Genomic DNA, 17,619 nt, shown 5'->3' on the forward strand with positions numbered 1-17,619 from the left:
CACGCAATTCCTGGGTAACTACATTTTTCTCACTTTCAGTTATGATTTTTGTTATATCTTGAATGAAAATTTCCCTTTTTTAAAATTGAAGTTCTCATTACAAATTAAATCCATGGTGTTTCATGAAAGATTGGCTGAATAATGGTCTAACTGTTTGGATTGTCAGCTCGTAGTTTGATCCCTGGTTCATTTCTCCGGGCCCGTTTCCACAATAACGTTTCAAATGCCACATTAAAACATTTCTTGCTTCAGAAAAGTTGTGTTGAAAATGATGTCTGTTTACACAACAACAGATTAACTGCAGAAAACGATTCAATAAAAACAAATAATTTTCATGTTGGGCCACGAATGCTGCTGTTTGTTTTTGTAATGAAGTCACACGCTCATGTGCAGAGAACAATACGCTATAAATACTGAGTAAACAATGGGAGCACAAGCATTACTCCTCTGGGTGACTCCCATCTATAAAAATACAAAGTCCCAGGAGGATCTGGACAAGGAGTTATGACACTCTGGAGGGAAACATTGTTGTTAACGTCCATCTGCTTCTGCATGTGCAGAACCACTATCTACTACAGTTGTGGTGTACAACCCCAAGAGCAGGGTTTTACAAAAGATGCATTTTTCCTCCTTTTCCACAGAGTTGCAGCATTTCCAAAAAGTTTCGTTTTCCATGTTTCCATGGAGACAGGTTAAAGTGTTTTTGAAATTGTTCACTTTTTAAGCCATTTTCAAAATGTTGTGTTTTCATTGGCTCCAAAACTGCCCATAAACAGGGCCCTGGCCATTCTGTGAAGAGTTTGCATGTTCTCTCTGTGCATGCATGGGTTCTTCCTTCTTTTTTAATTATCGACTTGAAAACTGCCAGAGGTAATATGAATCTCTCTGTTTGTCCAGGATGTACTCTGCCTTCACCCATATTCAGCCGGGATCAGATCCAACCCCTCTGGGGCCCTAAAACAGGTAAATTGGTGCAGAAAATGGATCGAGGTTTCATATATTCTGCTAAGACTAGAGATTATGTTTTCTTTCAGCGTTTATGCTACGTATAAAGCATAAGCTTTAGATATTGGAATATGAATATGATATTGAAATGATTCCCACCTTGAGCTTTTTGTCCGTGCTGGAAGCGTTCTCATACATCAGCCTGGATCCTTTGATGTCGCAGAGCCGGTCGGCGTCGCCGTGCAGGAGGAAGAAGGGCCAGCTGATGGTCGGGATCTCCTTCTCGATGCGCGAAGCCGCCGACATCAGCTGCATGCCAAACGACACCCGCAACCCACCGTGGAAGTTCAGCTCGTCGTTCTCATAGGCCTCCACCTTATAGAGGAAAGAGAAGGACATCTGATGATGAACATAGGATCTCTGTCTGCAGTTTGCATGTTCTTCCCAGTCTGCCTGAGTTCTCCTCCAGGAATACAGTTTGAAAACCTTATTTAACAAGCACATAAAATGCATAGACTTGGCCAAATATGGAAAGAAGTCAAGTGAAGAAGTGGCCTCAAAGGAGAAATACCACTATAAATTAGACTCTTGGGAAAACCGCAAGATGGAGAGTTGTTTAAGAAATGGTTGTGATTAAAAGATTAAAGAGGTTTCATACTGATTCAGACTGGAACAAAGTTAAAAAGAATTTTTAGATGAGCGCAAATCAACAGAATAGCAATTCGCCCTCACATAAGTCACACGGTCTCTCATGTAAACACAGTTGATCAGAAATGGTTTCTCTCAGGTGTCACAGACGTGGTGAATAATGAATGAGTGCAAGCTGAGCTGTGACCGTGACCTGCTCAGCAGCTCGGAGCTCTGTGAAGAATCGTCTCAGATAACTACGAAGCCTTGATTATTTATTTTCTCTTTAGTCTAATTTTTCTCATGCCATATTACAAGAAACATATGACGTTGAAATAACAGAGATGCATCAAACAGAACATTTGTATTTCCAAAGATGGCACATCTCATGATGCAATGAATTAAATGTGTAGCGGCTACTACCCTCACATTACAGATGGAATTTCCCCGGTTTGAATCCGGACTTGTGTGTCTTTCTTTCAGAAGTTTTCATGTGTGTGTTTTCTCCACATACTCTGCCATTCTCCCACAGTCCAAAAGCTATACTTGGGTTCAGCTGTGTCTCTTCATTTACCATGAGATGAATTAGTAATTATAGGATATGCACCTACAGTGGTCACAGTGTTCGGTGGTGGGGATGTGATCCATCATGTATAAAAAAAGAACCGTATCAATTGCTTTCCTTGAGTAAATCGCAAGCAGAAAGTTTAGGTCCTGGAATGTACTGAAGTACAAAAACAAAAATCTTTTTGGATGATAATGCTTCACAATGACATTTTTAAGGCGTCTTTAACTATATTTCTGGTGGTGGACATCAGGTGCACATACATGTAAACACATGTGTATTTTTCCCCATAAAATAGAAGATCTGTTGAAAGTAAATCAGGGTTGGGCTTATAGTGCAGCTTTTTTTTTTTTTTTTTTTTTTTCTTTAATTGGTGGCTGTAATTCTACTTAAGCAAAGAACGTGAGAACTTTTGGCAACTCCGCTTAAACCAACAAAGAAACTTCATCTTGATATCGACCGATCCGCTCTGGCTCCATTCATTAGGGGTGGGATGGATAAATTGCAGGATGTGAGACAATTAGCACGAAAAATACAAACACGTCCACCAGCACACGTACGTGCAAACAGGCCTTGCTGTTTTTGTGTGTTTTCTGGTGGGTGTGCGTGAAATACACACAAATAAAACACACCCCGCTATTATCGTCACAAACAGACCTTCCAAGTACACAAGCACGGCCAGACATGAGTGTTTGGAAAGAATTCAAAGTATGCATACCGAAACTTCTATTTTCCGCGACCCCCGTACGTGATATTTCAGTACCAGACGGCACTACAGCTCGCCCACACACACACACACACACACACACACACACACACTGCAACAATTGTCTCTCACCTGCTTCTGGTCCCGTGAGACCCACTTGGACTGGATGGCGCCCAAACTGAGGCTGGGCAGCATGTGGTTCAGGATCTTCGCCAGAAAAACCTGCAAACAGTGAAGAAGAAGAAAAAAATGACACACTGAACGTTTCAGTTCATTTTCACACACCAGCACCGGCACAGAGAAAGCCTCTCTTTTATTCTCCATCTGACAAGTGTTACAGCCCTGCTTGTGTGAGTGTTTGGACTATTTTGTGTCGCTGCTACACTTAAAAACACATTTTCTTTTGTTAAAGCATGCAAAGAAGAACAGAAGTGAGTATTTTGTTCGGCTTCAGAGGTATGCGATGCCAGTTTTATTCGTGGTTGGCCTTCAAAACGGAACACACTCAAGCCAGCGAGTCAGATGGAGATGATGGCTAATAGTGCTTAAGTGGTGCTTAAACTGCTTCTTGCCCTGCAAACTGACAAAATGAAAGGTGTCAGTATTGCAGTCATTACCCACAGCGGGCCTGAGTGGAGGGAAACAGCCGATTTGTGCGTTTGAACAGGACGATAGTTCAGAAAATGGAAAAAATAAAATAAAAAGCAGTGATACCTTGAATGGAGTGGCTGCTTCTGGGTTCATCTGGACCAGCGGCGCAATCAGAACCACTCCGGCGAAGTCAGCAGGCCTTTCGCAGGCTGTCAGGATCGAGATGGCTCCACCCTGTGAGACAAACAGCGAAGAGGAAGGAATTTATAAATTGATCTCAGCCACTAACAATAAGTAACTCTAAGATAAAGTGTGTTTAAAAATGATAAAAGAAAATGACCACATGTTAAAGCTGCACTCACTCAGTTCATTAACAGAAGAGATCGATATTATTAGTCTCTTCTAGTCCCAAATTTTAAACTTCAAAAGTCCAATTTGAAGTAAAACAGTGTTGTTTAACTCTCACCTATTTATGCCAAAACCCACCTGATTAAACCTCAGGCCACATCCTGCACATCGGAGAGTAAAAACAACTGCGTGAAGCCTGCTAGAGACTTTTGTGAAAGAAAAGGTCTTTTTTTTAAAATAAAAACTTGTATACTCAATGGACCTGTTACAACTAGTGTGTTTTTTTTTTTTTTCGTAACTTTTCTTCATAACATTCACATTGCACTCAGTTCTAAAATGTGTTCAATTTAAGTATTTTGAACAAAATCTCAAAAATTAAAAAGTCTGAGATTCAGTTCTGTTAATAACAAATAGATCAGTCATTTCTGTATTTTATGACATGCATTTGAACAGAATGAATCAATATTTTACATTAGCATACTTGACACCTGTTTTAAAGCTATTGATCATCTGTTGTTTGTTCCCTTTGGGAGTCCCCACAACAGATCATGCAACGCGGTTGACTTGCCACATATTTTACGCCGGATGCTCTTCCTGTCGGAACTGAAAGTGGGGTTTGAACCCTGACCTTTCAGTCACAAGCTTGCTTCTCTGAACTCCAGGACACCACTGCCTCAGTTATCATTGAATTAACTACACAGTAGCTAATCAGTAGAGTTTTACTGAGGCGGAAAAAGGGAGAAAATCAAGTTAATTATTTAAGAAGGGGCAATAAATAAATAACCAAAGGTGGTTGTGTTTGTGTGCATTATAGTGCATTTGGTTCGAGGATGTATTGATAAAAAATTCCCAGACTTATTCAATCATCAGTTCTGAGTTGTACAGTTCAGATGTAAAAGTTGAGGATTCATCCACAAATCTACAAGTCATTCATTCTCAGCGGGTTCAAGCGAAAGCTTAAGCTGTGTTTTAGGCAGCCAGCTCAGCTCGAAGAGCACACTATCACACTTTTGACTGTTTGAGTAAAACAGAGCTGCAAACACTCCCAGGTACTGCAGCAAATGAATCCAAAAAGTTCCTTCAACAACATGCAACAGGGGGGCGCCAGAGAACTTTTGAGGGGGGCGTAGCAGCAAGACAGCAGAGCCAGAAGAAAATAGTTACAGTGAGAGAAGGCAATCTGGAGAACTTATGATGATCCTGACTGCACATTTCATCAACCAGTTCTGTTCAGTGGAGACAATACAGGGGAGTCATTTGTCTTAAAAAAAACAAAAACAAAAAAAAACCCTACAATGGTAAATTTACTGCAGTTAGAGTAATGAATGTGTTCACCTCTTTCAGTACAAAGATAACCACATTACAGTGTGCAGCTGAAGACCTCCTGAACTCACAGACATGACCCACAAACAGCGGATCTGCTTAATAGTGTGCATGCACACTTCCTGTCTGGTTTCCTGTTCAGTCTGACTGTTCTACTTTCAGCCAGATGGTTTAGCCTTTCAAGTCATTTCGAAAATGTTCTTAATGAATACGGTACTTTTAGTGTAGTCACAACACAACACAACACAACACAACACAACACAACACAACACTCATTAAGCACAGGGTGCATTCTGGAGCGGTCGCCAGTCCATCACAGTACAAACACGCTTCTCACAAAAGCGCTCAGGATAGAATCAAACCAATATCTTTCTGATCTGTGATGCAAATAAAATCTGGAACATGTATGGTGTCTCCTCAAAGTTCCTCCTCGGATCGCTCTGAGATTGACAGGGCCACAAATATCACGCTATCTTGCTTGACAGTGAAATTACACTTAAACTACAGAAATGTACTGCTCACTAAGGTCAGATAGTGCATTCACCCCCCCACTGATCCTCCTTTATACATTCCACATAAGAACTTTTGAGAGAAATGATTCTTCCAGTCTTAGATTATGTTGATGTAATCTACAGATCTGAATCAAAAATTCTCCTTCACAGCCTGGATTATTTACCAACCACGTGCTTCTATCTGCTTTGTGACCGGAGCTCCGGTCAGGACTCACCATGGTCGCCTGAATTCCCTGATAAACTGGACACGCAGGTAAATCTCAATGGTTTAATTTTATTTGCGAAACTCTTGTTGGAAAAACTCAACTTCGACCCAGGTGCTACATTTTTCTGATACCCTGTAATCCAAACTCTATTTCACTCATTTCCACTTAATTTACTGTATTAATTTTTTTTTTTCACATATATTATTTAGTCGACTCATATTTTTGCACTCAGCATCTTCATCGACTGAACTGCACAAGCATAAATTCACCGATGTATCAAACTGATGAACTGACTGGAATCCAAAAAATGTTGTAAACCGACATGAAGAGGCGTCAGTTTCAGTGAGAGGAGGCTGACATGATGATTAAGTTTGAGCAGCGGACAGGGAGTGTCTGCTCTCCGGTGACAGCAGTAGGAAGGGCTCAGCGAAGTAGGTGAGAGGTTCTGATGCAAGGAGCGGCCGGAGAGCCACTCAAGAGAGAAGGGAAAACACAACACAAGCCGTCTTTTCTTTAAACCTCCTTTGTTGATCGACACAGACTTGAGAGAGAAATGTGACTGTGAAGCCGTCACCTTTGAGACGGCGGCGAGAGCCGAACATCGGGGCGAGGCCGCACCTCGGCACCGGCGCTGACTTTCTCTGATTGTGATTTCGATGCTGTGATGTGGGGCCACAATAATTAGCAGTTCTGTGGCAGCCAAGTCTCCAATCAATTCTTCGTGGTTCACTCTGGCACGGCTTCTCCATGGCAGGCCACACAAACACAGGCGCAGTGATTCCGCGTGGGTGAATCCCTCCCTCTCTTTCTGGAGACTAATTGGCTTCAACTTTGTTTTTGAGAGCCTTCTTTGTCACTTGTGTGAATATTCATAAGCCTGGGGCCAACGACGGGCTCACACTCGGTGAAAAGAGGCACTGCAGAAAGACAAAACATTTCCCACCGGAAAACGTCTAAAGACACCAACGTGCACTCTCACATCACGAACTGCATGCAAAGAGAGACTCAGTCTCTCTCTTTTTTACCATTACACACATACACACACACATTCCAAAGCAAGCGTACACTGAAACAGCCACGTGTAAACAAAACACATTCGTACACTCACTTGACTCAGTCATGTTTACAGTTGGTGAAACGGCCTGACTGATCCAGCATGAATCATCCTCGACAAATATTCAAAGAAGTGAATGTAATTGTGTCCAGAGTGAGATAATCGTGAACAGAACGCAGTGAGGAGAGAGAAACGGACTCGCAGAAGGAGGTTTAGGACAGAGAGGCTCTTTCAGTGGCCGGTTGGAGGCCTCCTCACATTTTCTATCTCTGAACTTTGGTTGACAGAATGAATGCTGGGATTGTATGTCGGCCGGCCGACACTGACAGTGGGTGGACTTGAACTGTCAAAAACCGCCCGAGGATCTAACACACTGACATTTTATGAACTCCACGACTAACGCGGGAACATTACAAGAAGTTAACTGGTTTTTTTAATGAACTCTATTCATTCTAAATCTCCATCTCAACACTTGACAGGACAGTGTTCAGCTCAGATTATGTATAACTACTGAAATCTAAAAAAACTGACACAAAGAGAGAGATTGATTGGTTCAGAAACTGAGCATATAGACTGTGGTGAGTCATTACATAAAGACATGGCCAATGAGGAAGTAGGACAAATGAGCCTTGGCTGGAAGCACAGAGGGAGAGTGAATGAAATGCAGAATGAAGGAAGAAGCCAAAGCTGAAGGCACTTGTCAGCATTCCCAAGAGCTCGGGAATCGCTGATGACTGCTCAAAGTCCTGAATTCATCAAATAAGGCGCGAGCATGATAAGGGAAAAACCAAGAGACTGTTTGACAATCTGAAACTGTAATTAGTTTTCTTGTTCTAATTAATGCACATTTCAACAATCTTGGCTTACTGTTCCTCCCACAGTCTGAAAACATGCATTAGAGGGTAGTTGTGTTCACACTATCATTTATTCGTGACTTGTTTGTCTCTGTGTTTCTGATGGACTCCTGACCAGTACAGGTTCTACAGGTATGGATGGATGTAAAGCATGAGCTAAATAGTTTTCATAGCTCTACAGAGTCAACTACAAACTAGAGTTGGGCATCTCAACAGGATCATGTTGACTTGAGGAACACTGAGGCACATGACAGGACAGTCAGGCAATGACAGATTAAAGCTCGCCTGCTGGCACTGAGGTATTTATCTTTCATGGCAGCATCACCGACGCCTCAGCTCGGCTCGCCTGGCTCGGTGATTTGTTGGACATGCAGGCCGGTTATTTCAGTCTGATTCAAGGTGGTGGATCAGTCAGCAGATAAATATGGCGAACATGGCTAAAGTTAGCTGTACTTATTTAAGTATTCCCAGTCGCCATGTGACTGCATAGACAAGTGATGCACACAGAGCGGGACGTCTATCTTTATTTACTCTGAAGCTGGAAGCTTCCTCAGGATGTTGTCCTTGGAGGAGCATCTCGATGCGCGCAGTCTAATCCACAGGTGGCTTTCATTGTGTTTCCTCTGGCATCCTGGCTCTGATAAACACAGATTCATTGAAGTGCAGGAGCTGGAGAGTCGAGGAACAGAACAAACCAAACAGGATGCCGTCACAGCATAAGGGAGGCTGGGAAATGAGGCCTGAAAAAACACCGGGGACTCCATATTTGAATTTGGTTTCAATTAGTTTCAAACAAACAGAGGTTTTGTTTTAGCGAGAAGAGGTGAAGAGACAGGAAGTGAGTGGAAACAGGTCAATCTGGAAAGAAGGGAGCAATGACGAGACAGTTTAAGGCTAAATACATGGAAAAAATCAAGATGCATGAAGGAAACCGAAAGATCCTGAGGAAAAAAGAGAGCGGATTACGGAGGAGCAGGTGGAATGACGTCGATATGCGACGCAAGAATAACAAGAGATGGCAAACACGAAGGGATGAACTGAAAATAGGAAACACACGTAAGGGAAATCTGGGCACACACATGGGAAAGAAAGGAGGTTCTGCTGTGACTTTGCTGTGTCCTAATATTTACAGACTGGCGTCTTAACACACACTCAGCTGCTATCTTGAATCCCACAGTGCAACTTACACTAAACAGTTTGCATCTGTGCTACTAAAGCCTCGTACTGTTATAAACTCCGCCGCAGACTAATATAAATAGCAAGCAGTGCTGCATGATAACACAGGAGCCATTAAAGGTTTGCCAAAGCAGTGTCATTAGTTAAATTGAGCCTTGTTTAAAGCATTTAAAAGCCCATCTGACAGCAATAAATACCGCTGCAGAGAGCAGAAGAAGCTGCTGTCTTGGAACCAGGAAAGTTTGATGTAAAACAAGGCTTAAAAGCAGCACAGAATGCAGAGGATCACTGGGTAATGACTCAATCCACTAAAGAGATCAGGAGAGCAGTCAGGGGCAAACATGCAACGTGTTTACAAAAATCATGAAGCAAAGTGATAAATCCATTATGTAACTGCCATTTTCTCAGAAATCTGGATACTGCATATTCAAAAATAACAAATAAAATTGCAGTGCGTGGAAATATGAGAAAATTACTCAATATTCCTTGAATGTGTTCAGTTAAAAAAAAAAAAAAAGGCGACTGGTCAACGCAAGGATAAACCACTGCTGTTAATAATGACTTATTAACAGCAACGGTTCACCTTTTGGGCATGACGTCAGTCCCAGCTGATTATGCATGGAGGCAGGCTACATCCTGGAAAGGTCATCAGTCCATCACAGGGCAGAGCAGAGAGACTCAACAAAAAGCACTCCCTCACATGAGTGAGAGAAAGAGGAGAAAAGCATAAACAGAATGATATCACTGCTAAATACTCTGTTAGGATAAACAATATTTACAAATCTGAACTTGTTATCAAGTCAAATCTTTTTTTCCCCAACCTCCTACAAAGGCCTTTTCTTAACGATGAGTTCCACTAAACAACAGCTGTGCAGTAACAAAGCTCCACACTTCCCATGGTTCTGTAAAAACATGGCGCTTCCTGCTTGATTCACGTCTTCTAGGTGTGGACGTAAAGACAAAAAAAGAACACGGCAAATTCGGGCTCAGTTTGAAACGTGTGTGATGAAGCATTCCAGAGGGACGCGTTTCATGTTGTGAGACAGTGAGGGAAGCGTCCCTCCTGATATCATAAAGCTGAATGCACAAAAACAAAGATTTTCAGTGTGCGGCCAAAATCGGAGCGGCTTGTTTGTCAAACCGAAACAAGTTCACAATAAGTTCATATTGACTCAACCTACAAACGCTGGCAGTCGATATAAATGACGTAACTTTTCCTGCTCTGCTTGGTCCCTGAGCTCATCAGCGATGGACTGTGGCTAAACTGGATGCAGCTCAATGAAAAAGCGAACAAACCCATCAGTTAAAAATAGTTTCATGGAAACGTTGATGCCTTTTGTATTCAGGAGTTATGTAATTATTTTAATAAGATTTTTCTTCTTTCAGTCTCCAGATGTCAGAAAGGCATAGGAAGTTGATTGAAGTGTTTTTTGACCCCTAAAATTCAAACTAATTAAAAAAAAAAAAAAGGTTCCTTTTTTCAGAGCTTATCCAATAATGTGATGAAATTCAAGATCATGGTTTTATTTGCTTTTTGTTCAGCTCTCCTCACTGGATAAAATCACATCCATCACACAAGAAATCTCTTACTGGCACTTGTTTTTAATAGTAAAATCAACACTTAAAGACCATCATTTTTGTTTGAGAAGTATTAAAGAAAAATCAAGAGACAAAAGAATGTTTCTCATGTAACATCTCTGTGATATTGATAGGTCTTTTTTTCAGATATTTAGAGGAAATGCAAAACTTTGCCAGGCTTAGCTGGACTCAAAGATTAAGAGAAGACTGCCAAATCTCACATGTTTGGCTGTGAACACATGTCGTCACGTTAATTCATCTTGCTAAACAGCAGATTTTGGCTAGATGGTTATTTTTCTCTTCTAAGATTAAAATACTAAAAAGACCAAAGCAAACTGACTGAGAACTAAAAAGCTGCAAACATAGAAGGCTGAATTATCCACATTTATTATCTGTACATCATTTCATCTATTTGTTTATTTATTGGTTTTCATAATTTTTGTGGAACGTAATCAAACTAGCTTTCATAAATCACATGCTTGAGGATTATCAGAAAATAAACACTCCATTAATAAGATTACACTCCCACAATACTGCTGCTGGAAACAGACAAGATCAAGCAAAAAGCTTATTTAGATCTCTTCAGTCCTTAAATCATTAGCACTATTTCCAGGATGAAAATAAAAGGTGGATTTTTTTTTAATTTAAATAACATTGCCTGTATATCTCTAAAAATGCTTGTTTATGGCATGTTTTAAATGAATTTATATTACCGCACTTTTTCAAAGTATCATTAAGTCTACTCTACAGTTTAATGCCACAAAAAATTCACACCCATTGTTTACCCAGTATATAAAATACCTTTAAGTTCATCCTTTTCACGTGTATTAATTTGCGTTTTCTTAAAACACTCTTCACATTTCTTTTCCAGTGGTAACTCACAAACTCCAAATATCAGTATTTCTTCATTAGTGGTCTTTTAAAAATGTGTTCAAAATAGACAAATTGAAGGGATTAGCATTTGCTCAGCTGCTGCGGTAGCTGACCTGATACATGCAGAACATTATACGGTAAATCATATGACTCAGATTTGTTTCTGTAATACACTGTTGTTCCTGTAGAGCCTGAAAAACGATCAGTCCATTGGAAAAAACCAGCCTATTCACAGTCATCGTTCACAGCTCACATAACAACCCATTACATGTTATTGTCACTCTGAAAAACACTTGCTTTGTTCCATGCAGCTCGCGGAGGCCTGGATTTCGCAGGTAAATGAGGCTCGTAAAGTCTTACATAATGTTGAATAAAAACACGAAACTGCAGAGGAAGGATCAGAGATGATTGCATTAAATGCACTTTGAGAGAAGTCAACACTACCTGTAAAGAAAATTCAGCTCCGCTGCCCTTGAGGAGGTCACTGAACCTGTTACTGCCCCGTTGGAAGTTTTCAGTAACCAGCAGCAGCTGCCAGGAATGTGTGTCAGTGTGTGAAAGGTGAGCAGGGCTTTGCTGACGGGGGGCGGCTAACCTGCCCTGCACCGCTCTCCTGCAGGTTATATGTCTTTGTCAAGAATGTGAAAAACAATCCACATGGTGTTCTGATTGATCCAAGCCATGTAAGACGTCATTCGATGTAGACTGAGGTGTGTCTGTTTGGCTTGTTTGAGGGATTAAGCAGAGCGGTTCTGAATGGAGATCCGCTGAAAGCGAATCCTGATTCAGCACGGAATGGCAAAACGTTATGCATTTTGCTTTCAATGTCTTATTTTCTCATTTTAATCTATGAATGTGGCAGGAATAACTTGTGTATTTGCGTGCCTTTAATTTCCATACTCGATCAGGGCGTACCCTTCAGTTGTCCGCAGCTGTCTCTCTCTCCAGGAGTCAAGTACACTGAACCAGGAGCTCAAGCATATTATGCAATTTCACACCAAACAAAAGAAGCAACCGAGCCTGAATAACAAGTGTTTCACTATTCCTGGAGCTGATTATTTGTCCAAGAACTATGTGATTAAGATGAAACAAAAGAAAAAAATTCCCCACCTGTGTGTGGCCATGAAGGGGATTCTGGGTTTGGGGGAAGATGGGGATAGTGTCCTACCATGGAGTGGCCCACGATGAAGATCGGCAGGTCAGGATGTCGGGACTTCATCAGGTCAACGTGCTGCAGAGCGTCTCTGATGTAAATCTGGAAGTCTTTGATGTTCATCCTGTCTCCTTCGCTCTGACCGTGGCCCACTGTGAAAGGAAGGAAGCCAGGAGGTTAAACTCTGAAAACGGTTTCAGATGAGAAAAATAGGTAAGACATATTTATTTCAACAGCGTAGACATACAGCAAGTTCATTTATAGTTTTCAGGGTTTTTAAAGGCAGGATGAGGATCATCAAAGACAGACAGCTTGCAACCAGAACTCAATATTTTAAATTCTTCCTGTGTTTGGCTGTTTTGCACAGGGCCATTACTCATTCTCCAACACATGCCTTGCTTTCAGGACTTGGAGCCGTGGCAGCCATCCTGGCTGCATTCTTTCTGAGTGAACATCTTGAGCCAGGCGTTTACATGGATCCAATCTGATACGGTCAAATGTCAAGTGTGACGGTAAGAAATTCCACGTTAACGCTGGAGCGGGACAACAATCAGAGGATCTCATGAAGAACAATTTCTCAAGATGGCCATGATTTCCTTTGATTCACAGCTATGTGCATTTAGTGACGACTACAGCCAGAAACTCAGGCCCTGTCCACATGAGCCAAAGCCGTTACCGTTGTTAAGAAGCTTCCTGTCCACACAATACCATGAACACAACTCAAAATGAAGTGGTACATATGTGCCAGGCCTGGAGGTGGCGCTGTAACTCGTGGAAAACTATCAGCTCACACACGCTCACAGATAAAGACAAGAGTTTAGAATTTTTACTCACAGCCCAGTCTCAGACTGAGATTTTACAAAGACTTGTTTGATATTATGTATGGGAGCGTGCTGAGTCCAGTTAAAATCCTAGATTTACAAAAGACTTTTCGTTTTCAGTTTTGAACTGTAACAATGTTTAGGTGTAAGCCCAGTTTTGGTTTGGTCTCAACCCCTTCAAAGTCTTGGTCTTGGGATGTTCTGGTCTTTGTCTTGACCTGTTTAAATTTTTGGTCTTGACTTGGTTCCTAAGGCTTTAGTTTAAGCGTGCCCTGATCTTGGTCTTGATTTTTTTCTTAGTCTTTCCTTAATCTTGGGCGTTGAGATGATCTTTGACCCTTAAAGTCTTGGTCGTGCTTCATTTGCCAGGTTCAGTGGTCTTAATTAAAACACTAACAGAGAGGGTGCAATTTCCAGGGCAGCATGAGGAGTATATGCACCACCACTAAGATGCATATTTCAGTTCCATTATTTAAACTGCTGGGTGGGATTAAATTCATCGCTCCTGCAGATTGATCAAAGCTACTTTGTTCAATGAAAAAAAAAAAAGATAAGAAATGAATGCAAACATGAGAGGAAAGAAAGCACAGATGGAGAGGAGGAGAAATCTCTGGATAAGTACCTATATAACAGTATGTATATGTGAGTGGAGCCTCTCGGCAGCAGTCGCTGGGAGGTGAGGCGGGCTGCCATGGCAACCACCGAACCAATAACACCGGCTCCTAAACACTGACAACATGTGCAGCTCACACCTTCTCACCCTCGTCCTGTGATTTTGCATGTGCCTGCGCTTCTCAGCGTATACTGTACGTCCCCCGTGCTCGTCTTCACCCCGAGGGGTTTTCCCTGCCCGTCGATACCAAACCGATGATCGCAGCGTGGAAATCAATGTCCAGTCAGAGCGACAGCAAGAAGCAGAGCGCTAAAAAAACACCAATCGAGCACACACTCCAACCGCGGATCAATCCCCAATCCACATCATTTATACCACTCAATCCAGAAATGCTCAGGCATACAGATATCCGTCCATTCAGGCCACACAGATTTACAGTTTAGTAAACGCTGCATGACCTAAATGTACAACTGCTCATAAAAACAAGCTTTAACAGGAAGAAGAAAGTGAAGAATACCGGACTGACTCATTTCATCTGCTGAAAATGGAAACTTAGTTGATATAATCCAGTGAATGCAGATGCATCATTGATTTTGGCACTGAAAACATATTTCAGATAAAATGAAGCACCAGTTTTAAACATCAGTGCCTCGTTTTCTAAAAAGTTAAAAACTTATATAATATGTATTTTCACTACTGAATATAATAGAAATTTTAGACTCTGTTTACAGGGCAACCATTTCAAGTGAAAACTCAAAAATACACATTTTTGAGAACGGCTCCTAAAGTGGAACTTTTTGAAAATACAGCGACAACTTGGGGTTCATGGTCTCTGACAGACACAACTTCAATTAGGGCTCCACGAATGAGAGAAACCTGTTGCCTGAGTATTGAAATGATGATTTGATGGAAGATGAATGAATAATTGCTGAAGTATGTGATGTTAATGTCTTTCTGCTCTGCATTCGTGCAGTTTAATGCCTTCCATTCAGTCTTGTGAGAGGTGCATATTGCACTGGAGATTGCAAAGATGATACATTTGGCATAGAATGTGTGGTTCTACCTCCAATAATGACTTTTACTGGTCAGCAGTCAGTAACAATGATATATTTGGCTGTGAAATTCCATGAAGGCCAACATAAATGTGTCATATGTGATCCAAATTGCATCCAACTTTGCAACTCATTTCACTGGATTTTAAAATCCTTCTGTTTGATATATTGTCCAATCAGCTTTAGTCACTGTAATAGGATTTGTCACCCTATTTATTGGAGCAAAACGAGGGATGCATTGACTGGAGAGAGAGCAGATTCCCTTATTATCCCCAAGCCTGCGCTACGTTCAAGCTTATGAAGAGGATGAATGAACAAAATCTTGGCTAAATCCTCACTAAGAACCAGGATTGGAAATTTCAATTATTCCATTATCCCAAACATTAGATTTGTTTTGACAATAACATCTTCAGAAAAGTCATGCTAAGCCAGTCATCCATGGAAAAAAGTAAGTCTTTTGCTTTAATTTATATGTTCAATAAGCTCAAAAATAATCTATTGCTTTCCTTTAATGTAGTGGCAAGAAAATAATGCATTTTGAGCGCCATTTAGCAGAACTGTGTTTATACTACAGCCATGCTTAATGTAGCTCTCACAAGCAGTTTATTTTTAAAGTTTTTCCAATGCCCGAGGACAAATTAAAGTGATCTGTAGCATAGAGGGAATTAACGGCAAACCTTATATCTCCCTCTCTGGGTTATTATCACAAAACTAAACCCTTTTCAATGTTACCGCAGAGATAATTTCCATCTGGAAAAAAACATTCACATGAATGTTTGTTTTAAAGGTGTTATGTAATATGTATTTATGCAATAAACAAGCAAAATTATGACATTTTTCAGGCTGTAACAAAATGTGACTGGTAGGCAGAAGCAATGTGCATCAGACGGGAATAAAAAAAACAGGTTGTGCTGGGTGGAAATGAAAAAAACCCCACTAAAGTCTGATAATTAGAGAAGAGTACACAAGAAAGAAGGAAAAAATACTATAAAAAGAGGAAAAGTAAAAGATGTCAACTGCTGAACACCATCAAGGGTGGCCTGAGGCGTTTTGTGTGCGTGTGTGCGTGTGTGTGTGTGTGTGTGTGTGTGTCTACAGAGACTTGTCCCAGTTCAGTATGTTCCGTTCACCAGCGTGACATTTTATTGCTCCCGTGTGAGCAGCCTGCTTTAAATCACTCGCTCTGTATTTGTATCGTCTCTGTCAGCTCTTAATTGAGATTTTACCCTCTGTAAATATTTCCGCGCTCCAGCAGCCGAGCTTTTATCCGCCTGCAGCGTCGTTCTCACTCGGTACGCTTGACGTTCCACCTGTAGAGCAGTTTACTGGACGGACGCGCTGCTGGTTATCAGAGCGGCTGTGTGTCACGGTCACACGAGTTCACACATTCTTGCTGTATTTATGATTCGCCCTGAACAACCACACAGTATACTGTCAGAGTGGAGCTGAGGGGGAACAGAAGGGGCGCGCAAAGCACCAGGGACACGTCGGAAAATTAGTTTAACGCCTCTTTATCTCCTTCTGTTTGCTTCCATTCTCTCATTTGGAGCCCGTCTCACAGTTGCTGTTTGTTGAACATAATAGCGTTGCACTTGAGGAAAGGTCAGGAAATCACCTAAAGTTTTTGAAAAAAAAAAACCACACTGACTTGAGTCATTATGTTTCACCGTTGTTGGATTTAAGTGCCGATTATGACACAGTGAATATCTCTATTATTTTTCAGACTTAGATGTTTTTGTTGGTGTCTCAGGCCAGATGCTTGAAATGCTACATGTTAGAAAGATCTCCTTGGAGTTCCTCAAGAGTCTGTTTTAGGATTCATGTTGTTCTCACAGTGCTCACACACTGAAGGATCAGATCAGAAGCACAGCGAAAGCACAAGTGATTCTGTCATTTATGTTTTGATTTCGAGGTTGATGCTTTTACCACATCTTGTGTTGTAAATAAGAAGTTTTGTCTATAAACAGTCCAGAAACATGAGCACACTGTGCTGCTGGCCCTATTTTGCCGCCCTTTTAAAGCCTGATGCACGCACACATGCTTTGTCTTCTCAGGGTACGAGCCTTTTCAACATCCCAAAGGTCAAAAATACCCAGGTGATCAACGGACGTTTTCATATTGGCACAAATGCTTTTGAAACACCCTACCTGCAGACATCAGAGTGGCTTGTTCTGTGGAGGCTTGTGGAGTCTGGGTTTAACAATTTTTCTAAACAATTTCAGATGTAACAGTTATTTTAAGATTTTCCCCTGTTCTAACCACTTCGGACACTTTCAGTGTTTTCCTTAACTACATTTTCTTGTGCATTTTTAGCTACTTTTTGCCATTTTGATCAGTTCTTTCAATATTACCTTTATATTCTTTTTTTTTTAGCCCTTTGAAAAATCAGAGGTAAATAAACAGTCATTTTAGTTTTACTCTTGCTTTTGCTGCAGTTTTGGTTTGTAGCATTAAATGACACATTAACACATTAAATATTATTTTTGAAATTGCTCTTTTTTTAATAACAGTCACAGAATTTTGTCCAATGGATGGGTTAGGAGACAGAAACTGGACACGCACCACAAGTTGTCTGAACGCATGATGGACCAGTCATGAATTCCCGTTGTATGATTACTTAAC

At 41.1% G+C, this 17,619-nt stretch overlaps 1 protein-coding gene across 3 annotated transcripts in view; it reads right to left on the reverse strand.

Moving 5' to 3' along the window:
• The window catches only part of mgll (monoglyceride lipase), a 41,076-nt gene that overhangs the window by 6,841 nt on the left and 16,616 nt on the right, over window positions 1–17,619 (reverse strand). For all 3 annotated transcript variants that reach the window (XM_030118529.1, XM_030118528.1, XM_030118527.1), the window contains 4 exons: window positions 12,527–12,663; window positions 3,558–3,668; window positions 2,976–3,065; window positions 1,105–1,320 (listed from right to left, as the gene is read on the reverse strand). In XM_030118529.1, the coding sequence (XP_029974389.1) occupies window positions 1,105–1,320; window positions 2,976–3,065; window positions 3,558–3,668; window positions 12,527–12,663 (554 nt within the window). The remainder of the gene's footprint in view (window positions 1–1,104; window positions 1,321–2,975; window positions 3,066–3,557; window positions 3,669–12,526; window positions 12,664–17,619) is intronic.

Source organism: Salarias fasciatus, chromosome 20 (assembly GCF_902148845.1).
Source record: "Salarias fasciatus chromosome 20, fSalaFa1.1, whole genome shotgun sequence".
Classification (NCBI taxonomy): Eukaryota; Metazoa; Chordata; class Actinopteri; order Blenniiformes; family Blenniidae; genus Salarias; species Salarias fasciatus.